The sequence below is a fragment of the Fringilla coelebs genome, assembly GCF_963513975.1.
Source record: "Fringilla coelebs genome assembly, chromosome: 9".
Taxonomy (NCBI): Eukaryota; Metazoa; Chordata; class Aves; order Passeriformes; family Fringillidae; genus Fringilla; species Fringilla coelebs.
Genome location: NC_140067.1, coordinates 29697689 through 29720744, shown reverse-complemented (window position 1 = coordinate 29720744; position 23056 = coordinate 29697689). Strand labels below are relative to the sequence as shown.

At 55.2% G+C, this 23056-nt stretch overlaps 1 protein-coding gene across 1 annotated transcript in view; it reads left to right on the top strand.

Annotated features, from left to right (window-relative positions):
- Nucleotides 1-23056, top strand: part of CACNA1E (calcium voltage-gated channel subunit alpha1 E) — a 99648-nt gene that overhangs the window by 39852 nt on the left and 36740 nt on the right. Inside the window, exons 7-20 of the mRNA XM_084210998.1 lie at nucleotides 787-890; nucleotides 11525-11640; nucleotides 12579-12632; nucleotides 12970-13095; nucleotides 13351-13560; nucleotides 14820-14932; nucleotides 15163-15275; nucleotides 15396-15527; nucleotides 15822-15894; nucleotides 16233-16350; nucleotides 17012-17079; nucleotides 18607-18704; nucleotides 21571-21627; nucleotides 22455-23039. Of these exons, the coding sequence (XP_084067124.1) occupies nucleotides 787-890; nucleotides 11525-11640; nucleotides 12579-12632; nucleotides 12970-13095; nucleotides 13351-13560; nucleotides 14820-14932; nucleotides 15163-15275; nucleotides 15396-15527; nucleotides 15822-15894; nucleotides 16233-16350; nucleotides 17012-17079; nucleotides 18607-18704; nucleotides 21571-21627; nucleotides 22455-23039 (1967 nt within the window). The remainder of the gene's footprint in view (nucleotides 1-786; nucleotides 891-11524; nucleotides 11641-12578; nucleotides 12633-12969; nucleotides 13096-13350; nucleotides 13561-14819; nucleotides 14933-15162; nucleotides 15276-15395; nucleotides 15528-15821; nucleotides 15895-16232; nucleotides 16351-17011; nucleotides 17080-18606; nucleotides 18705-21570; nucleotides 21628-22454; nucleotides 23040-23056) is intronic.

Sequence of the window (23056 nt, the reverse complement as noted above, 5' to 3'; positions counted from 1 at the left end):
CACGTTCTGCCGCATCACCCTCAGCCCGGCGTCATGCGCACCGTGCCTGACACCGGAGGACAAATGGGGCCTGGGAGGGACAGAGGGGCACTGCTTTATTAAAACCTCTGGTGAATTAATGTCTGGAGGGATTGAGCAGGGCTCCTCGGGAGCCTTTGCAGCTGTCGGGCTGTGCCCTGCGCTCAGAGCTCCCGTCTGGTCTCAGCTCCGCGGCTTTGGGGGATGTGCCTGTGGTGGGAGGGTGTCTGCAGGGTGTTAGTGATGATGCCAGCAGCAAAATGCCTGTTTGGAGGTTTCCCACCATGCATAAACGGAGAAACATTGGGTGCCTCTCCTTTAGATGCCACCTATAAATCTGTGCTCAGCAGGTCCTGCTGCCGTGGGGCTGCTTTGTCCCATCCTGGTGGATGTGCATGGGAGCCCTGAACCAAACTGCTGGGGAAAACGTGCTCAGGGTGACCCCTCACCCTCAGCACCCCAGAACCCTGCACCTCCAGCTATACCCATCTCTTACAGTCTCTGCAGGGATGCTTGGAGGGGGTAGAGGAGAGCAGTCCTGCCTGATGAAGGCTGGAGACTGGGGAGTATGGCTGGGGCAGGGTGCTGAGGGGTGCCAGGGCTCTTGTGGCGGGGAAGGATGCCCACCAAGGCTTGGCAGGCATGGCCAGGTCACCCTGAGGAGCCTGGTGTGGTCAGCCTGGAGCACTGAAGTTAACACGCCCTCCCTTTGCCCCGTCGCTGGCGTTGGAGGTGATGTCACACGTGTTTTTTTTCTTTCTCCTCCAGACCAATGATGCCTTAGGAGCCACCTGGAACTGGCTGTACTTCATCCCCCTCATCATCATTGGATCCTTCTTTGTCCTCAACCTTGTCCTGGGAGTGCTGTCAGGGTAAGCAGAGTGATCATTCCCTTCAAGCTGTGCCTGTCGCACATTTCTGGCACCTCAGGCTGGTCCCCGTGTCCCTCCATCCCCTCCATACCTGCCTGCCCCACAGCAGGGGATTGCTCCCTGCCTGTGCTTGGTTCTTCCTCAGCCTGGGGAGTTGGGAAAGGGACAGCCTTGAAGATATTTATTATTACTGGCGTTTCACCTTGCTGAAGATCTTCTGCCTTTGGCTCCTTGTGAGAAATGGTGACTGGGGATCTTGTGGCTGCAAGAGGGGAGAGACATGGGCGGGTGTCTGTGAAAATGTGTTTGAGTCCAGGCTGGGATGGGTTTGGGGAGTGATACAGAGCACCTCTGTGCTGTGACCAGGAGGATGTGCCCTGCACTGGTGGGGTGCAAGCTGGGGAGGACAGGGATGCTTGGGGTGTGCGTGGATAAGCCCAGAATAAAGGATATAAGGATATAAGGAAGTAGGGACAAAGCAACTGTCCATGTCCTGCACTTCCCAAGGGAAAGGCAGTTTTAATCCAAGCCATTAAGCTGGGTTTGGAGACAAAAAGCTCTTCTTGTCTCAATGAACTGTGGTTGCACCAGCACATCCCCAGCTGCTGGCAGGGGCTGGTGAATGGTGAGAGTGTGCCCTCTCCTGCACTGGGGGAAGATGAGGGCTCCTCTGTTCTGACTGAAGCAGGTCATTTTTTAGCTAATTATGCATCATGGCAAAATGCAAAAGTCATTGTAGCACTGGTTTGGCCAGATGGAAAGCTCTCAGGTGCGAGGGTCGGGTGGAGAATGGCCTTGGTCGTTTCTGTCTCTTTCCTGTGTGTCCCTGGAAGTGTGATGGTGGTGGTTTCAGGAGTTTCTAGAGTGGAAGGTTGGGATCTGTTGCTGGGCTGAATTTTCCCAGCTCTCCCTCTGGGGTCTGACTGCCTCCAGGGGCTCTGGGGACAGGCTGCAGGAAGGGCCTCACCTTGCCTTGCAGAGAGGGAATTCTCAGGGGTGATGAAGATATCCGAGCAGCCTTGGGTGGAATTTGTACTTCTTACGCCTCATCCAGCTTGGGCATTTGGGCAAAGTCCAGCTGGGTCTTGATGTCAAGCAGAAGCTTTCCTACAAGAACCTGCAGAAGGAAAGTTAGGAAGATGGGAACGGCGTTATTGCAACGTAAAGTTGTGTCAGGCTTTTGCTGCTGGGGTGATGCTGAAAGCAGCTTGGGGACACTAAGCAGACACTGCCCAGAGGGCCACAGCGGGGCTGGTGGGACGGCTGGCCATGCCCTGGCCACCTTGGTGCTTCCCTGCACCGGGGCTGCCCGAGGCAGCCGTTCCCATGCACTGGTCTAGGACTCTTCCCAGGCAGCGGCTGGCATCTCCACTGTTTGTTTACTGCTGGTAGGGTTTGTACTGGGGAAAGATGCAAGTGGGTGGGTGGCCTAATTGGCAACAGAGAGGCTCTTGTGGCGTGGCAGATAGCCAGGGTAGAGCAGGACTGCTCAGCTCCCCGCAGGGCTGAGGGAGGTGAGCTCAGGTGGCCAGCTGGGCTCTGCCACTCCACGGCACGGCCGCTGTGGTTGTCCCCCTGCCTGGGCACGGCCACAGCCTCTGTGGCTCAGTGGATGCAGCACGATGAATCATCCAAAGGTGCTGCTGGAGCTGTGGAGGAGCAGGACCTGAGGGCAGGAGAAGGTGCTTGTGCACACAAGTGCTGTGTGTCCTTGAGTGCAGCAGGAAGGGCCCTGCTCCTTGCTCTGTTTGCTGAGCTCTTCTTGTTCTTAGCGCTCACCACAATCCTCTTGTGCTGGAAGAGAGTACTTGGCTCTGCTGGGGGATGGGAGGTGTGACCTTTCCATTGCCCAGCTCTCAGCTGGATGAACAGGCAGGGCTTGGCCAGACACCCCCACTTGTGGATGCGCTGAACTGAGAAGAGCTGGTCACTCTGGGAAGGAGCTCCACAGAAACACCTCTACCAAAGGAATTCTTTCCCTGGCAGTTACACCAGTGCTTTGGGGGAAGCCAGGCCGTGCTCAGCTGAAATCATGGCCATTGGGAGCCTCCTTGCAGAAAGCTGGCCCCACGTCTCTTGCAAACTGCACCATCTGCATCGCTGGATAACAAGGTCCACTCGGGATTTCCAGCATTCTCCTCAAGGTTCTCCTCAGGAGCTGCTGCTGAGCCCTCGCCTCGTCTCAGCAGAGGCTCCCTCTGGGGAAACAGCCCAACAGCCGGGGTGGGCCCCCAACGGGAAGGAGGACATTTGTGTGTTTCACTTGCCACCAGCAGAAGTTTGCCGGAGCCCAGATTTAGCAGCCTCCTGGTTGCGATGAGCATCTCTCCCAACAGTCAGTTCCCCAACTGTTAAGCTGAGGCATGACCTCTGTGATGTAAACAGCCTGGATCCATCTGCTCCTTAAGCACAAAGTATGTGGGAGAGGAAAAGAAATGATTTTCATCATAGGCAGGCTCCTCAGTTTGTCTCCCTAAATACGAACAGGCGCACACGCGCTGGAGTTGCGTGCAGACTCTATTAAGGGGAGATGGAGATCCTCCAGGCAGGGTCTTGGAGAGCCAGTTCTGCTGTGGAGAGCCAGTTCTGCTGTGGCTTTGGCACTTACTGCCGTGTCTATTAACTTCCCCCCTCTATGGATGCAATTACGGATCAATTAATTCTGACTGAAAGCAGGAAAAGATAAAAAAATTGGCCCCGTTCCTCTTTGGGAGCAGGTCTGGAGCCCAAGGAGATGTGACTGCTCAGCTTTTAAAGCAACACGAGCTGCTGAGATAATCCTGGCAGAGGAGAGTCAGTGGGAGCCAGTGAGGATGGAACACCCACTGAAATGCCATTTTCTACCTGAGGCTGCCTTGTGGCCTGAGGCGTTGCGTGTGCTGGAGATTTGCAAAGACCTGCTCTCCCTTTTTTTGTGAAATTGTTGAGTTTTGGGGTGTCTTTCCCCTCAGCTGTTTCTCACACAAAACAATTTGAGCGTGTGTGGCTCTTTGGATCTGACAAGAGCCACAATGCCCTGTCTGTGCTGCTGGTGTCATGCGCAGGAGTGGCCACAGCCTGAGGACTCTTGCAGAGCTTCAGGACCAAACAGACTGCATTTTGACTGTTTCCCACCTCCCTTTCCACAGCCTCTGCAGCAAAAAATTTGGTTTGCAATCAGCCTCCTCCATTCATTGCAGCATCATCCTTCTGCTGAGAGCTGGGAGACTCCATCCCCATCCCCAGTCCTGTGCATCCAGCCCCTTTCCAGGGTGTCAGAGCTGTTATAGTCACTGATCTGCAGAAATAGCAGAGTGGGTGCAGAGTGAAAGGAGATGCTGCCTGGCCTGGGAAGACCTGGGCCCTCAGGCCAGCCAAGGAGAAGACCTCTGGAAGCGAACAGCAGAGCAAGAAGTCGAGCACGATGGCAAGAAAAATGAAATCTATCTGCCTCGTACCAAACAAGAGAGTAATTTAAATCCTCCTAATTGCTTCCACTCATCCTGGTGATGTTAAGTCTTTTCTCCCTTTAAGTCTTTTCTGCCCCCCACCCCCAGCTCTTACACTAAGCCTTTGAAAGAAACGACTAATGTTATAATTAAAGGATCAAATTGGCAAGATTTCTTTGTCTTAAGATCTTTCTTTCAGGTTGGGTTAGCACTGCGTTCGCAGTCTCCAGAGAGTTTTCTTCAGTTCCTTCAGGAGCCTTCTGTACCATCTTCTGAAATCTTTTCACTTGAGTTAATTTGAATTTTTTTCCCCATCCAATTTGGATGCATAACAAACGATGAATAAAATTAAGTTTTGTAGCAATTAATAATAAGGGTGTTGAGGGAACAAGTGTACATTTTCAGTGGAGAGAGAGTTCTTTTTGCCAGCTGCGCACAAAAACCTGGACCCCACACAGTTCAGCAGGATCTGGTGCTTTGAAGCCAAAAACATTGAGAAGAGGATTAATGTCTCAAAGATTCCTGGAAGGAGAAGTGGGGGACATGCAGGAAGCACAGGAAATCTTGTGGAGAGAGCATAAATTCCCAGCAAGACATCAAGAAACAAAATTCATTGCCATAAGAATGGTCAGCCATTGGACCAGGCTGCCCAGGGAGGTAGTGGGGTCACCATCCCTGGAAGTGTTCAAGAAACATCTGGATGTGACATTTAGGGACATTCTACTCTGGTGAACACGGTGGATTTGAGGATCCTCAGCTTTTCCACCGTGCATGACTCTGTGATTCTGCGCCTGAGAAATACAGAGTCGGGAGCGCCAAAGCCTGGAAGCATCACGTTGGCTCTTTCCTGGAATGGTTGTGGGATCTCAGGACGTGGCTGGGATGAGTTGTGAGATGTGCTTGGCAACTCAGTGGCTGAGGCCCCTCTTGAAGGGAGGAGTGGGGGGACAGTGATGCCCCTCCCAGGCCCCCCAGCACCACTATGAGCGACGGCCACGCTCGTCCCTTGGTTATGGGGAAGCTCCTTGTCATCACCATGGTCTTTGAGCACAGAGGAGTCTTGGGGGACCTTCATCTCTATTCAGCAGGCAGGTGGGCATCCATATTCATGTCTCTCTGCCGTGCTCTGCTGGGCCACCTTTCTGCCAAGGGCTCCAAGCCCCGTGCAAACGAGCTGCCTGACAAGAGGCGTGCGTGGCTGCCGTGCTGGATCCTCTGCTCTTAGAGGGAATAATGACTCCTCTTACAGCCAGCTGGGTGAGAAGGGAGAAAAAAAAATAAAAAAAATCCACAACAAAAAGATGACTCGCTGACTTTCCCCTTTGATTTCTCCTGGCAAATTATTTGCCAGCATGTCTCCGCTGCTTCAAAATTGCTCTTATTCCTGCCTCCTCGCAAATCTGCTCCGTGGACTGCCTGTGGTCTGCGGGCTGTGGGTGAAAAGGCTCTGTTTTGATCCTCTCAACAAGGCACTCAGCAGATAGTGCTTGCTTGCAGATTGCTTTCGGAGTTGTTTGTTCCAGATTATGGTAATTTCTGTCCTCCTGGTTGATGGCAGCAGTCGCTTGGCTCTGGAGATTTGAGCCGGTGGATGGCTTTGGAGATGCCTAGTTCCTCCAGAAGCAGCTCCACAGTGGCAAGGGGGTGCTGGGCACTGCTGTTGGGTGAAGAAGGTGTCGGCTGGAGTGCTGGAAGCTCCTGGGAAGTTAATGTGATGAAAGGTTGAAAATCGAAGTGGGGTTTTCTCTCCGTACTACATCTCACTTGCAGTACTGACCACACACCTTTCATCTGGGGATGGCTGTCACATGCAAAAGGAGACTATAAAGATGTTCTCTGCTTTCAGAGGGGATAAAAACTGGAGCATAGGAGGGAAAGGGAGGAGTGACATTTTCCCAGCACTGCATGAGCCAGTGGGAGTGATTGTGAACAAAGCCCGGGGCTCTTGAAGCACTGAATCTGCGCTGCTTATGCCAGCCCTGCCTGATAAGAGTGAAGCACAATCTCCAGCTCCCATCTCTGCTCCTGGCTGCTGGGGCTGCCAGACCCTCTGCCACCCTTCTGCAGCTCCTTTGCAGCGTGGGCTGAGCATGCTGTTGCTGCCTTTGGTGCAGCATTGCAGACAGAACCCTCTGGGCAGTGGGACAGCGATGCAAACCTTGGCGGTGTTACCCTTGGAAAAATGATGAAATTGAGAGTCTGCAGCTAGGATGTTTATGGATCTCTTCTCTGCCCTGGTTGATGCAGCCCAGAACCCTGCTGGCTTTCTTTGCTGCAGCAGCACACTGCTCACTCGTACTGGACTTGTCACTCATACTGCAGGTCCCTTTCCACAGAGCTGCTCCCCAGCCTGTGCTGCCCTCCTGGATTTTGTTTTCCCATGTCCAAGACCTTACATTTGAATCAGAGAATGGCCTGGGTTGGAAGAGACCTTGTAAAGATAATCTCATTCCACCCCTCCTGCCATGGAGAGGGACACTTTCCCTAGACCAGGTTGTTCCAAGCCCCATCCAGCCTTGAACACTTCCAGGGATGGGGCAGCCACAGATTCTCTTCATAAAATTCTTGTTAGCCCACCCTTCCAGCCTGCTCAGGTCTTCCTGCAGGATTGTTCTCCCTTCTGAATTCTCCATTTCCCCACTCAGTTTGGTATCAGCACACTTGGCCCTGGAGAAATCCACCTGGATTTCACAAACCACACACTTTCCGCAAGGTAGAAGGTCCCCGTCAGCATCTGCCCCTTCTTAACTGGGCCAGTGATGTAATGGGTCATCTCAGGGCTGGCATCTCCCAGCTCCTTCCCATTTTACCCTTCCATGTCACCAACAGCTTGTCAGCTTTCTCTTCCCCAGCTCGTGTGACTGCCAGTGCTCTATAAATGTGCTCTCCTTAGCAGTGCTCCCGCTGCAGCTCTGTCACACCGTGGTGGCACACAGCTCCTGCCCCAGCACAGAGCTGATGGACAGGCAGGACAAGAAATGGGGTGCTGCTGTTTGCCTTTCTTTTTGGGTCCCTTCTCCTTCAAGTTCAGACAAGGCTTCCTTGAGAAGCTAACAGCTTTGTTATGGAACCACAGAAAGGTTTGGGTTAGAAGGGACCTTTAAAGGCCATCTGGTCCAACCCCTTGCAATGAGCAGGGGCAGATGCTTCAACCAGACCAGGTTGCTCAGAGCTCCATCCAGCCTGGCCTTCGATCTTCTCTGACTCTGCCACTTCAAGTGAACTTAAATCAAGCAATTACCCTGACTGAAAAAACTTGTGGTCTCCTTCAAAGCAGGCACCTAACCCCTGCAGAGGTTTTGGTGCCTTTTGGAGACCCTGCTGCTGCCTCTGCCGTGGGTTCAGTGCAGTAATCCCAGCCTGCAGTGCCAGTGCTGCTGTCACCGTCTGTTTAAGCTCAGGTTACAGACTGCTCAGTCAGTTCAACACTCTCACTTCAGTTCCTGTGCACCTCTTGGGTAAATACCATCTGATCCCCCCTGCTTGCAGCTGCCTCAGCTGTGTTTGCCACACCGTCTGTTGGCAGCTCTGTCCCACAACCACCCCTGACGCCCTCCTGCAGGCTCAGAGGCAGTTTTTCCTCAGGTTGTGGTGCTCAGACCTGAAGTGGAGCTGTGAACTGAGAGCTGAGGAGAGCAGCAGTGTTACCTGATGTCTTACAGATGGCCTCTCTTGTTATGCATCCCATTATGTTTGGGTTTTTTTCATAGCAGAGGGGTGCTGCTGCCTCACCCTCAGTGTGTAATCCAGGATTTCTCCGAGTTCCATCCTGTCCTTTCTGCTGCCTCAAGCTGTTTTAAGGCTGATTTGATAACAGGTTTGCTGGAATAATCTTTATAATAGAGGCAAGGGGTGATGAATTGATGGGTTTGAAGATAGATGGTTTGTTGTTTCAAAGCATGGAGATCACAACATTGATGTGACCGGCTCTATTTACCTGCTTTGAACTCAAAAATCATCTAAAATGTAGAAAAAAATGGATTGCAGTGGCTCTGATACTCTTTTCTTTTGATTTTCATTCTTGGTTTTCTTGTAATTTGTTGTTTGGGGTTTTTTTCCTGTTTCCTCGTGTTTTGTGTTTGGTTTTTTCAAGAGGGGACCCCTTTTCAAGCTGGATGCTTCCACAAGTGGTTCTCCTTGAAACCAGACCTAGGCTTGCCAGTCCTTAGAGCAGATAAAGCTGGGCTAAAACCATCTCTTTCCTGGTGTGAGGGTGGCTGGGGGGGCCTGGAGAGGAAGGTGGCTGAGCATGGTGGTATGCCCAAGGGTCTCCTGCCAGCAGCAGAGATGCGGGCAGAGATGTGAGGGAAATGCCAAGGCCGTGGAGGAGAATTTGGAGGCAGAGGAGGAGCAAAGTCTCGGTGCTCCCATTGCCCCAGCAGGCTGAGCAGGGGCTGTGGGGGAATGGTGCCCTTGGGAGCAGGAGGAGAGATGGCACATTGATCCCAAACCCCACCAGGGCCTTCAGCAGTCACCTCTGGAGCTCTCTGAGGGTCTTTGGCTTCAGGGCAGAGAGGGGCTGCAGCGACACAAGGCTGGCATCACGCATCTTGGCTGCCAGGGGTGGATGTTTTTGAGCTGGAGCCATTAGGATTTGGGGCCAGAAGACCCTGGTGGACAAGCAGAGGTGCTGCTGGTGGAGACTGTGCAGTCTGCTGGGGGGCTCTGAGCCCCCTTGCAGGGCCCCCACGGGGCAGCACCGCCCTGGGCTCTTTGCAGGGCAGAATTTGGCTGTGCCTGGTGATGTAACCCCGAGAGAGCAGGAGCAGAGCCCTTCAATGGGAGCCAGCGCCCGCTCTCTGGGCGATGCCAGGCTGCCCTGCCTGTGACTTGGAGCCTTCCCAAGCGTTGTCAGTCACCATGGCTGGCCCTGTTCTCACTCACACACAGTATTATCTCTACCCATTTGCTGCTGCAAATTGGCTCTGAGCAATCCTTGATCTGTCAGCATCGCCTACCCACTCTCAGATGTCACCAGCCCCCGCTGCTGCCCTGCTCGGGAACGTGTCTCTCTGAAATGTAATAATTCATTAAGTTGAGATTAACTTTTTTCAATCCCCCCCCTCCCCTTTCTGCCACCCTTTCCTCCTTCTAATGGACAAAAGCAATTAAGCTCCATTAGGGATCAAGTGAGTGGGAAGTGGCTCCCTCGGGGACGCTGCCACAGCTGCACAGCCCCTGTCCCTGAGTGTGTGTGGCACCAGCCTCCTGTAAATTAGTGCTCCATGAGCAAAAAGGGCTGCCTCAGGAAAAGGGGGAAAGTGTTGCTCGATGAGCACCTTTTCCAATGCCCCCATTCCCCTCTGCAGGAAGAGGTGGCTTGTGGCTGAGCTGGTCCTTCTGGGTGGCTTCCACTGGGGGCACAGGGTGATGGTTTCTTTTGCCATGCAAGCAAAAGGAGCTGGAGGACAGAGGGATGGGCAAGCAGGAGGCAGCAGAGAGTGGCCAGGTTCCCAGCTGATACACAGCAGGAGGAGCTTCCCAAGTTCTTCCACAAGCTGGGGTTGGTCAGCCTGGAGTGGAGAAGGCTCTGGGGAGACCTTAGAGGTCCTTCCAGGGCCTAAAGAGGCTTCAGGAGAGCTGGAGAGGGACTCTGGGCAAGGCCATGGGGTTATAAGACAAGGGGGAATGGCTACCCACTGACAGAGAGCAGGGTTGGATTAGATATTGGGGACAAATTCTTGCCTGTAGGATGGTGGGGCCCTGGCACAGGGTGCCCAGAGCAGTTGTGGCTTCCCCATCCTTGGAATGTTCAAGGCCAGGTTGGATGGGACTCTCAGCAACCTGGGGTAGTGGAAGGTGTTCCCTGTCCAAGGAATGAGATGGTCTTTAAGGTCCCTTCCAACCCAAATCACTCTAGGATTTGGTATCTGTGGGGTCTGGGAAAAGTGCTGCCACGGCTGCTGTGGAATCATGGGCAGAGCTGGGAGGACCAGAGGACAGGAAACTTCCCCTCCAACTCTGACTCCAAACAGCACTTTCTCATTCCTTGACATCCCAAATTTCCAAACAAAGGGCGGTGGGGGGTGATTGCACAGCCAAAACGCTCCTGCCTCTCCTCCAGCTAGAGCAAGGAGGTGCATGCCCAAAACTGCGAGGGCATTTCACTGTTGGCTGGGGAGGTCCTTCCCTCTCCCCCATCTCCTCCCACCCTCCTTCCCTTCACTTAGGCTGCTTTTCTCTTCCTTGCCTTTTGTTTCCCCGCCCCGCTTCCCTGCCCCAGGAAGAAAGTCTCATTTCAGTCTGAAAGGCAGTGCTGGAGGGGGAGTCGTTTGACACTTAATGCCGGAGCGGCAGGAAACTTCACCTTCCTGGGGAGGAATGAAAAGCGCTTGAATTGTCTGGGGATCTTAAACAAGAGATGCAGGGAACATTCCGGGCCTTCCACACAAACACACTCACACACACATACACACACACACATGCCAAAGCCCACACAGCATCAGGGTGTAATAGCTCAGCTGGGGTAATGCACTTGAACGCTCTCTGCAGCAGACAGACCAGCTCTTTCCGTTCTTTGGAATAGTTTTTATATTTCCGAGGCCTGAGATTGCTGCTGGTCTCTGGGGAGAGAGATATTCCTCCCAGAGAGAGAACAGTGCCATTTCCTCTTTGTAATCATGCTCCCCTCGGAGCATCCTGGGACTGGCAAGGGGCTGAGGGCGTGGGATGGAGTTCTGTAGGTGCAGGGAGACTCTGTGCTGGTCCTCACACCTGGACAGCTCTTGTGAGACCCTGACATCCAGAGGAGGACAGCCATGTCTCAAGTCCTGGGAAAACACTCCAAAGAGAGGCTGGAAAGGGGTTCAGAGGAGGAGGTGGAGGCAAGGGACAGGACCTTCCCTCCTCCATCCCCTCCGTGCCTCCTCACAGTGCCCAGTTTTTACTCTCTGAAGGGACACACAGAAGCCGAGCTGGCTCTGGAGTTGGGTGGCACTGGGATCATCCCCCCTGAGTGGCAGCAGCTCCCAGCTGGAGCATGCAGGGCTGAGCAACCAAGCAGGGTGTTTGCTCACACCCATCCAGTGCTACTTTTCTCCTCCCTGATCATTCACCCACCCTCTGGCCATGCTTTGGCCGGGGATCACCGTGCCCATCCCCAGCAACCACCCTGGTCCCTGCTTTCTGTGCCGTGCTTCCCCAGCCCCCTGGGCATCCTGCTGCCCCTCGGGCCTGCTCTCAGCCCTTCCTTCTGCCCTTCCCCAGGGAGTTTGCCAAAGAGAGAGAGCGCGTGGAGAACCGCCGAGCCTTCATGAAGCTGCGGCGGCAGCAGCAGATCGAGCGGGAGCTGAACGGCTACCGGGCGTGGATAGACAAAGCGGGTAAAGGATGGTGGCCAGGGGACATCTGGGGGGACAACACACTGCTGCTGCTCCTGTGGGGTGGTGGGGACACAAAGGAATCCCTGAGCAGTGTCCAAGCTGCTCACGTGGTGATGTTGAGTGCATGGGTGCAGGCATGGATGTCACCAAGCTCCGGCGAGTCCTCGTGTTCTGTGGCATGAAATTGTCACGTTCCGTGCACGAAGCAGGCTGATTCTCCAGGGAGGCTGTGAGCAACAGGGCTGTCAGCTGTGCTCTGCCGTGGTTTCCTCTCTCCCGGCCTTTGCTGGAGTCCCCTGCAGTGGTGGGCAGTGGGAAAGACCAGCAGTCAGCAGGGAGAAGGGTTTTCCAGTTAATTCTCCTCCTGGAGCCATCTGGAGGGGATGAATTTGCTGGTTCTTACCTTGGGACTCCTGGACCTGGGCTGGGGGTGGTGGAAGTTCCAGGCTTCCTCCTGACACCAGGCATGACAGGCTGTGGGTGTTGGTTCCCAAACTGCCACAGCCCATGTCCTTGCTTGCTCCTCCTAGGAATGAGGCCAGTGCATTCAGCTCTGGGAAGGGAAGGTTTACACTTTCATCCAGAATTCAGGCTTGTAAAAGATGGGTGTCCTCAAATGAGTCCTGAGCACCAGACCTTAGTTTTAGCCCCGGGCTGGGTTGCTTGAGCCCCAGACCTGCCTACAATTTTCAGCTTCTTTCATGAGCTTAATGGCAGTGGAGGGACAGGGGCTGATCACAAATAATTCTTCTTTCTGATGCGGTGTTTGGTAGCTGCCACTTGTCACCCTCCAGAATTTGCTTTTGGGCCCTTAACCAGCACTTGGTAAGAGTTTGCAATGTAGAGCCAGCCCCTGGGCTGGGGGAAGTTCTTAAGTAGCAGGCAGTGACGTGTGACAGTGCCCTGTCTCCTGATGCTGAACTGTGTGTTTTGCGTAGAGGAAGTCATGCTGGCTGAAGAGAACAAAAATTCGGGGACCTCAGCCTTAGAAGGTAAGACCAGCAATGCCCTTAAAATCTGCCTGCCCTTCCTTCTGCCTGCCTGGAGCTGGAGGCTCAGACCCTCCAGCTGCGATGGGGAGGCCTCAGTGGGGTCTGCAGCCCAAGAGAGGGGTGAGGGGAGGTGGATTGGCACCGTAACTCCTGAGAGAGCACGGAGGCTGGGAGGTGTCTGATCCCACACAAGGGACAGCTCTGGGCTAGCATCACCTGGGTCTCTTCGTCCTGCTGCCAGACCTGAGTACTGACCACCAGCTCCTGATCCAACGGGCTGGCTACTGGCAGAGTAGGGCCACTGAGACTCCAGCAGCTGTTCCTCTTGCCTTCCCAGTGCTCAGGCGAGCCACCATCAAGCGGAACCGCACGGATGCCATGTCGGGTGACGAGCACTGTGTCGACATCTCCTCCGTGGGTGAGCGGAGGCTGGCGCAGAGGAGACGTCTCCATCCAACCTTGGGTCAGTGCAGTCAGCAGCTTGCTTCCCCCAAACCTCTGTCGGGAGCTTGGGTTCCCAGAGTCACACCCACCAGGTGGAGAGCGTCACAGAGCAGACACCTCTGCTAGTTTAGCAGCAAACCTCCTGCTGCCACATAAAAATTCTCCGGATGAGTTGCGCCCCATAAGAGCAACGTCCGCGAGCAATGTCCTGTCTCATATCACAGGAGAGGCTGGGGGATCCAGCTCCTTGTTCCCATTTTTTTTTTCCCTTCAGGCAACCCCTCGAGTCACTCTGGCCTCAAAGGGGCCAGGGTGGACGGTGCCTCCTACTTGCGGCACAAGGAGCGGCTCCTGCGCATCTCCGTCCGCCACATGGTCAAATCCCAGGTCTTCTACTGGATCGTCCTGAGCCTGGTGGCTCTCAACACTGCCTGCGTGGCCATCGTCCATCACAACCAGCCAGCCTGGCTCACCCACTTCCTCTGTGAGTGCCTGGGCTTGGTGTAGGTGGGAGGGCAGCCCCCCCTCGCTGCTTGCCTCGAGTGACAGAGGGATGAGTCCCGCGGCAGTCGTGCTGGTGTGGAGCTGGGTGGGGAATAACCTCAGCTCCATCCGCTGTTGATAACAAACGGCCGTGCAGAGATGTTTACTCCAGCTTTGCCCTTGGCCTCATGGCCACTGAGGGCTGTCTCAGCCTTGTGAGCAAACACGGAGGAGTTGTGCTGGCTCTGTCCCCTTCAGGTCTGACGTGTTTGCCATGAGTGAGAAACACCGCCAGTCTCAGTAGAGTTTATCCCAAAATTGTGAGCACTGGTGATGGAAAGCTTGCTGGAGAACCACCTGTGAATGTGCACAAGCCATTGCTGGAAAGGTGTAAATTGGCAGGGCTGGGACTGGTCATGGTAGAACACCCTGGTTAAAATCCTTGTGCAGAGCATGGTGAGGGAATCCCAGGCTTGGAGGTTCTTGGTTATGGAGCCTCCCTGAGCCCAGCACGGGCCAGGGCACAAGGTCAGGTCTCAGAAGCACTGCAGCGTGTGGGCTAGGGCAGAGCAGCATGGTCAGCCCCACATGTGTCACTCCTGAGCTGCTGCAGTGGGGACAGTGCTGCTTTCTCAGACATGTTACTCTTCCTCACCTTGAAAATGTCCCTGTCAAGGCCCAGCTTTACCCAAATCTGCAGTAGTAGGCTCAGGCCTGCCGAGCTCCCAGCATGCTGCAGCATGGTGTGGCAGCTGGTCGTGGTGAGAAGCATCTTCTGGGAAAGGTGAAGAGCTAGGCTCTTGCCTGCTAAATGTTCATGAAATAGCTGGAAAGGCTTTTCGCTGGCTCTGGGTTGTTTGGCTCTGTTTCCCTGGCCAAATTCCAGCCATGCAATGATTTTAATCCAGGTTGATAATATTCCCCTACAGTGTGGTTGATGCCTTTGTAGGCTCCTCAGCCGCTGTGGTTTAATGCCAAAGAGCTGCTCTGCTCCGTGCTGGCCATGTCTGGTGCTGTCAGTCCCCTGGGACACTGGTGCCTCTTCCCTGAATGATTAACTCGTGGGCCTGATGCTCTGTTACGTACGGTTTAGCTCCTCACAGAACAGATTCCCTCATCCCAAACCCTGAGAGTTTGGAGACGCAGCGTGGTCCTTGACTTGTCCCGTCTCTGTGGCGTGCTGGATGCTCAGCTGATGGGTGCAAGCAGCATGCTCCACGCAGCTCAGTGCCTCAAGCACGCTTGGGTTTTGTCTTCCAGACTATGCAGAGTTCCTGTTCCTTGGGCTCTTCCTTCTGGAGATGTCCTTAAAGATGTACGGGATGGGGCCACGCCTTTACTTCCATTCTTCCTTCAACTGCTTCGACTGCGGGGTGAGCGGCCCCAGGGATGCTGTGGGTGTTGGGGGGATGCTTGGCAGGGCCCTGCAATGCAAGGTGCCAAGGAGGAGATCAGGATGGCCCTCACAGCGGGCAGGGAGCACTTTCTGCCAGGACAGCCTGCCAGGACACCATGTCCTGGATGGGGTGGTGGGTGCCTCGTCTTTGGGGATGTTAAAATTCCCTGAGCCTGTCTTTGACTTGTGGCTGTGTCTGCTTCTCAGGTCACAGTGGGGAGCATCTTCGAAGTGGTTTGGGCTATATTCAGACCAGGAACCTCTTTTGGGATCAGTGTCCTACGAGCTCTTCGTCTCCTGAGGATATTTAAAATAACCAAGTGCGTACCCACCATCAGTGCCTGCTACCCTCCGCCTCAGACTGTGGCTGCAGCCCAGATCCAGTCCCTCCTGCTCTCCAGCATCACTGGCAGTGCTCCAGCAATATCTCTGTTTTCTAGGTACTGGGCATCCCTGAGGAATTTAGTGGTCTCGCTGATGAGCTCCATGAAATCTATTATCAGTCTGCTCTTCCTCCTCTTCCTCTTCATTGTGGTCTTTGCCCTGCTGGGAATGCAGCTGTTTGGAGGCAGGTATGTCATTTCAAGGCTGAAGAACAGGAGTTTCTTGGTGCTAAAGCCAAGTGATGACACCCTCTTCGGGGGGCCAGCAAGGCTGTACCTTCCCCCTCAGTCTCCTCCCACACAAAAATCCCTGCTCAAGGGCTGCCTTTGGGCTGTGTGGGTTCTTCTAGCCAGGAGACCAAATGCCCTGGAGACCTTTTCTACAGCAGGGAAAGGTCCTCCTCAACACAAGAGGCCTGACAGCCCAGCAGCAGTCAGGGGTTTGGTGACCTTGGTGTTTCACTCACCTGGTTCCCTTTGCAGGTTTAACTTCATGGATGGCACTCCCTCGGCCAACTTTGACACCTTCCCTGCAGCCATCATGACAGTGTTTCAGGTAGGAGCTGGGCTGCCAGGAGACTCAAGCAAAGGGACTTGGCACCACCTGGTTTCATCCCCATAGCTGGGAGGGGGTCCTTACACCAAACAAGTTCCCCTCTATCAGCTGTTGCTTCCTCCCTCTCCCGCACAACAAACTGGATGGAAGGGGGTGGAAACTCTTCCAGCTCTGTTACAGAAGATGAAGAGTTTCAAAACTCTTCTGAGGAGGCTTTAAATCCTCCTCAGTGTGCAGTGGGATGTCCCTCAGGTGCTGCAGGGGTCCCTGTACGAGGTGCCTGCGTGCTGGTGGCACAGGTGTGCAGGTGGCAGAGCTGCTGCCTCGTGTCCCCACAGATCCTGACAGGCGAGGACTGGAACGAGGTGATGTACAACGGCATCCGCTCCCAGGGAGGCGTGCGCTCAGGGATGTGGTCCTCCATCTACTTCATCGTCCTCACCTTGTTTGGAAACTGTATCCACTGGGCTTTCCGTGCTGACAACCCCACCTCCTCACCTTCTCTGGGGGCATCCCCCTCCCCTTCTTCACAGAATCACAGAATGATGAGGTTGGAAGAGACCTCCAAGATCATCGAGTCCAACCCATGCCCTGACACCTCAACCAGACCATAGCACCAGGGGCCGTGTCCAGGCTTTTATTAACACATCCAGAGATGGTGATTCCACCACCTCCCTGGGAAGAGCATTCCAGTGCTTTATTATTCTTTCTGTGAAAAACTTTTTCCTAATATCCAACCTGTCCCTTCCCTGATGTAGCTGGAGGCTGTATCCTCTGGCTCTGTCAGTGCTGCCTGGTGGGAGAGACCGACCCCACCTGTCTGCAGCCTCCCTTCAGGGAGCTGTAGAGAGCAATAAGGGCACCTCTGAGCCTGCTTTTCTCCAGGCTAAACACCCCCAGCTCCTTCAAACATTCCTCATAGGAACATCCTTCCCCTCCCAGCTGAGGGACCCCCACCACACCCCTGTGGGTGTCCCAGAGGCAGCGCAGGAGCCGTGGGGAGGCGCCCTGAGGGCGGTGGGGTGGGTGAGGAGTTGGTGCCTTTGGCTGGGCTCCTTGGGAGCTGCAGATACACATGTCCTTAACACACGGCTTGTGCATCCTTAGCTGCTCTCAGATACTCTGCTGAACGTCTTCTTGGCCATCGCCGTGGACAACCTGGCCAACGCCCAGGAGCTCACCAAGGTGCGTTCCTGCTGCTCCTGCTCCCGTGGAGAGAGCAGGGGCAAAGCCATTTGGGCTTTGATTCAGGAAAAAGCTTAAACCTGCTGGTCTTTCCAGGAACACCCACACTTCAAGTGTGGCTTTATTTCTCCATTTAAACTCCCCAGTTTGCCGTCAGTCAGATGGAGATAGCCCTCATCTGCTGGGTGGGACCTGATGTGGGGGCTCTCACCTGCCCGAGCACTCTGGAGATGTGGAGTGGGAAGCATTTTCCAGTGGTGCCAATATTTATTCCCCATTTGCCCAGAGATGTGATTTAAGATGCGATTTAGGCTGGTGCTTTTAAGACCACGCTGGGGAATTTTTGGGGAACTCAAAATTGTCGGGGCACCATCTGGATAATGGCGAGTAGGAGAGAGCTGCAAGGGTTGTGTCCACTCCTTGAAGCAGACCAGTGATCCTGTGGTGCCCAGATTTTTGTGGAGCTCGTGCTGTTGCTCACATCCCTGGGGCTCCCTGCGGGTGTGACTCTGACCCCAAAGGGGGCACGGTTTGTCCGAGGGGTGTGTGCAGGGGTCCTCCCACGGTGGGAGGGTGCAGATGGCACCTCCAGGGGCTGCGAGGGACGGGAGAGCCCCGCGGGTATCAGCAGCATCAATTAAGAGAGCGCTGAGTTTTTGAAACGGCTGAATGCTCGCTAATGACTCCTAATGACATTCTTTGCTCAGGAGACACAACCGTACTCATTAAAGCAATCCGGGGTCATTCATGGATGCCTTACCTCCCACTCCGTTTGGGGGATGCCTGTCTGGCCCCTGTGGCTGTGAAGAAGGGAGGGCTGAGCTGGTCTGTGCTGTCTGGGGTTGTCCCACCGTGTTCAGCCCAGCTGGTACCTGGAGTGGGCTGGGTTCACTTCTCTGAGCAGCACTGATGCCTTGGGGGAGATCTGGTGTGGTGGGGAACCTGCATCCACACAGCACAAGGGAAATGAAGTATCTGGAAGCAATGCCTTAACATTTTATATTTTTTCAAATCCTGTACTGCATTACTGCACAGCTCCATACAGAGTGTTAGCTGCTGCCTTCACATTTTGGTCAGACAAAACAATCCCTCTGGGCCTGAAACTCAAGGACACCCTACAGCCTCAGGCCCTGAAAAGAATGAACAAAAAGTGAAATGGGGAGGAGCAAACTGGGGGAATATGACTTCGTTACCTGAAGCTGTAATTGGAGGATTAACCCCTGATATGTGAATGGACCAAACTTATAAAAATTGTCTGAAAAACCATTGTCCATCCTGGGTGTAGCCCCTTGGGGAGGCTTTGGCTGCCCAAGCTGTGCCTGTTGAAGGCCTTTAATAAATTCCCACTTTATCCTCTTAACCTCTGCTCTAGGCAGCCACTCCAAGGCATGGGAAGTACAGATCCCCCTCAATCCCTCGAGCCTTGGCATCAAGGGTTGCCCTGCACGTCCCTCACTGCTCCCAGTGGCTGAGCATCCCCTCAGAACCCCAACACCCCACTGAGCAATGCCCCCCTTTTCTCTGCAGGACGAGCAGGAGGAAGAGGAGGCCTTTAACCAGAAGCACGCCCTTCAGAAAGCCAAAGAAGTCAGCCCCATGTCTGCCCCAAACATGCCTGCTATCGAGTGAGTGACTCCCCAACACCACCCTGGTGACCCCCCCGAACCCAGCCAGGCTCAGAAGGGCACAGAGCTGCAGCACAGCCTGGCCTGGCTGCTTGGGGGGGCTGCCAACAAGAACAAAGGGGTCCCCACGTGGGGTGAGTCCCTCTCTGGGCATCTTTCTGGAGATGGATGGAGGTTTAGGAGTGTGCTCCCCCATGAGCAGCAGTGCTTTTGGAGAGCTGACAGCTCTCCAGGGAGCTCCTGAAATTGCCACCCTCTACACCAAGCTGCAGCCTTAGCGCTTGGGCATGGCAAAAATATGCTCAAAGAGGCTTTCTGCCCCAAATATAGAGCTCAAGCACTCAGGGCTGCTGGTAGGAGGCTGGGGGAGGAGGAAGGTATCTCAAGTTATTCTTGAGGAGGGGTGATATTTGTTCCTGGGGAGTGTTTCTGCACGGCAGAGCTGCAGGAGAGCAGCCAGGGCTGGGGGAGAAGGGAGCAGTGGTGTCACAAATCTCCCTGGGGCTCCTTCCTTGGGAGCCAATGCAGTTAGGAAAGATGGAGAGGGTTTGTGAAACCATGTTTGATTGTTCAAAAATTTGATTTGGGTGCGAAAAAAAAAAAAGCCCCAAACCACATAAACCTCCAGCATGGTGTTAGGAAGGCTTGTCTCTGCCTTTCAGCAGGAGAAATTTCTGTTTTTTCCTTCCTAGCTGCCTTTTTTCTCTTTATTTTGCAGTGTCATATGGTCTAAATCACATAAAACTTTCAAAGTCAACATTGGAACGAGGCGTTTTGATTTGTTTCCCAAAACAGTACATTTCAGTACAGCTGAAGGGATTATATTTTTTTTCCCCTCTTTTTTTTTTTTTTTTTTTTTTTTTTTTAACTAGAATCCCTTCCCAGGGAATTTTAGGTTTCGTTATGCTTTGAAACCCGGCCAAGCTTGTACATGGCAGAATCTCTTGCAGATTTGCTGAGAGAAGCTGCTGTCTTCAGGAGAGTGCTGATCTGGGAGGAGGGGGGGTCAGAGGCAGCCTTGGGAACGGCCCCCTCCCTGGTTTGGCAGTGGTGGGATGCTGTGGGATGCTGGTTTTAGGGGCAGCAGGAATGGGGTGTGCTTGTAAGGCCTGCCTGGTGCCCCCAGCAGCCCTGGATTTGACCCTGGACTGGGGCTGATGGGGTGTTTGCAATAAATCTGTCTGCTGAGTGCTAGGGGGGGTTAGGAGAGAGGTGGTGGGGTCTGTATGCTGGCTCTGTTTCTGGCTACCAGTGGGAATGTGTTGGATAAAGTGAGGGAATAGAGAGCTTTAGGCTGCGGGAGAGGCTGAGGAATGGACAGATAGGAGGGAGGAAGAGGGGGAGATGGAATATATTAGGGCAGTAAAGGATTTGCCCACACTGCACATCCCTGATAGAGCTCTCTAGTCATTGCCTGATAGAGCTGGTTGGGAAAAAAAGATCATTTCAACCTTCCCTTGCTGTTCTGGTGGCATTGAAAGGGAGGTATGGATATCATGGGGCTTTTTTCCAGCTCCTCCCACTGCCCAGGATGGATTGGGGTCAGGCCCAGGCAGCAGACTCCACGGGTTGGGCTTGGTGATGTAGTCAGCCTCAGGTGTGGTGTGCTTTTGGTGGTGCTGAGCTTGTGGAGGGACAACACAGGGCAGAGCTGGCCCAGAAGGCAGCTCAGAGCCTTGGGTGGCTCCATTTCCCCACGGGTGCCTGGTGCCTGAGGGCGTTCCTGCTGGCAGGGTGGGCATGGACAGGTGTGCCCAGGGTGCTGTGGGTGCCCCGTGTTTGCACACCTGGGTGCAGCTGGCTCGGTGGGTGCTGACATGCGTTGAACAATGCACCGGCATGCATCGGTGCTGGCTGTGCTGCGTGGGTGTGTCTGGAGGCTCTGCAGCTCCTTGTGGGAATGCTGTGGGTGCTGGCAGCTCCTGCCCTGCCTCGAGCATGGCACTGAGGCCTCCCCATGCAGGGAGATCCATGGAGACCATAAGCACTGGCTCCCGTGAGCTGGGAGGATCGAGGTTGTTAAGGCAGGAGACCTTGGAGCACCTTGAGAGAGCTGAAGAGCGGCTTCTGACAAGGTGGTTTTTTATAAATGATAGGACAAGGGGGAATGCCTTCAAACTGTTGGGAAGTGGTCACGACAGCAAGCCTGCCAGAGCTCAAGAAGCGTTTGGACAGTGCTCTCAGGCACGTGGTGGGATCCTTGGGGTTGTCCTGTGCAGGGCTGGGAGCTGGATTCGGTGATCCTCGTGGGTGCCTTTGAACCCGGGATGTTCTGTGTTTCTCTGATTGCACATTCTCAGGGCAGTGTTCTTGGAGCTGTGTGTATCCGAATCTTTTCTGTGCTGAGGCAAAGGTTAAAGCCTGGAATCTCACCCTGCCAGCCCTGTTAACTTGCTCTGTGTGGGGGCTGCTCAGGTGACAGCGGCTCTGTGGCATCTCAACCTGGCCTTGTGCCTTGTGTTTGCTGGGGAAGTTCACGTTCCCCTCTGTGCTCCCAGGCCGGCAGCAGCTGACGGTGGTGGCTCTGAGCAGCTCAGGGCCGGCCTGATGCGTCGCTTCCTCTTTCCAATTGCCTCTTGTTTCTTGGGAGAAGTGAATTTGGAGCACTTTGAGACAGCGGTTAAGTATCCAAGGACGTCTCGGAGGTTCTGAAGGACGGGAGCCTGCACTGCTCTCCCTGTGCACGGCGTGGGGAAGGCTCCCAGGGAACAGCTTGAGTGTGCCAGCCCGCGACCAGCGTGCCCGTGGGGGCTCACCGTGGATGCACAGGGCCAGGATGAGCCCTGCCCAGGGAGGGGGGACAGCTCTGTGCGCTGCCCACACGAGTGGAAGGAGGGGATTGAACCCGTTTGTTTTTCCTCCGCAGAAGAGACAGGCGGAGGAGACACCACATGTCGATGTGGGAGCCACGCAGCAGCCACCTGTATGTGGGCGGCGGGGGCGCGTGTCCGTCTGTGCCTCCTGTGCTGTCTGTGCGTCCGTCCGCGGGGCCGGGGCACACCCCGCTCCCCTCGGGAGTGGGAATTCATTGTGTGTGTGTGTGTGTGTGTGTGTGCTGTATCCGTGTGCCCCGTGCTCCCCCCGCCGTGCGCGGTGCCGCGGTGCCGGCGCTCGCTGCCCGTGGGTGTGCGCTGGGTGTGAGCAGTGCCCGTGCCCGTGTGTGCTCCTGGGTGTGCTCCCTGTGCCGCGGGGGTGTCGGGAAGGGCACGTCTTGTCTTCTCCAGGGTGTTGTTTTACCACGCTGCAAACGTTTAGTGGTGTAGCCCAGAAGCCCAGTGCAGCTCCTTCCCCGCAAAATCGCTGCTCCTCAAGCCTCAGGGCAGGCTCTCTAGCCGGGATGTGCTGAGAGGGAGGCGAGGAGAGGTCCCTGGGTGCAGCGAGAGGGCTTGGCCCATATTTAAGGTGTCCCCAGGCAGTCACTCAAGGGGAAGGTGGTCTCTGCCTGTCTGGGATAGGGCAAACCAGGATGCTGGCTGCTCCCAGAAGCTGGACGTGCTGCCTGAAAGCTTCGGGGCAGCATCGAGGCTGCTGGGGCTGGTCATCCATCAGCCTGATGCTTTCTGAAGGGACACAAGCACGCTCCCAGCCCCACTTCCAGCACCAGAGGGACGAAGCCTTAGCGCAGCCTGTAGCCCTGGCGGTGGCACTTCCTTCTGCCTGGGATTCCCAGCTGAAATCCAGGGTGGGCGTTTCACCGGGGGGACGGTGAGGGCAGCCGGGATGGTGACCCCTCGCCGTCCCCCGTTGCAGGCGGGAGCGTCGGCGGCGGCACCACATGTCGGTGTGGGAGCAGCGCACCAGCCAGCTGCGCCGGCATATGCAGATGTCCAGCCAGGAGGGCATCAACAAGGACGAGCCGCCCCTCATCAATCCCCACGCCAGCATCTTCCGCAGGAAGAGACCCGGGGAGGGTGTCGCCCTGGAGAAATGCGCCGAGGAGCAGGGCAAGGGAGAGCGCGAGGGACCCGAGCAGGCGGTGCCAGGGGCCAACCCCGGCGGCGGGGAGGAGAGGACATCGCCCCGGGCCAAGCGGGACGTGTGGCAGCAGAAGTCTTGCCATGGGAACTGTGAGCCAGGAGAACAGGACGGGGCAGGAGGCAGCATGGAGGATAGGGCGAGGATGAGGCAGAGCCAGCGGCGCAGCCGGCACCGCAGAGCCCGCACGGAGGGCAAGGACTCGGCTGGCATCTTGGGGAGCCGCTCGGCCAGCCAGGAGATGGGGCTGGAGGAGGCCAGCACTGCAGAGGGGACACAGGATGGCGACCGGCGTGGGGACGTGGCTGCGGCAGAGGCGCTGATTCCGGGCGAGCCGGAGGCGAGCGGGGAGTCCATCAGGTTGGTACCCGCAGAGG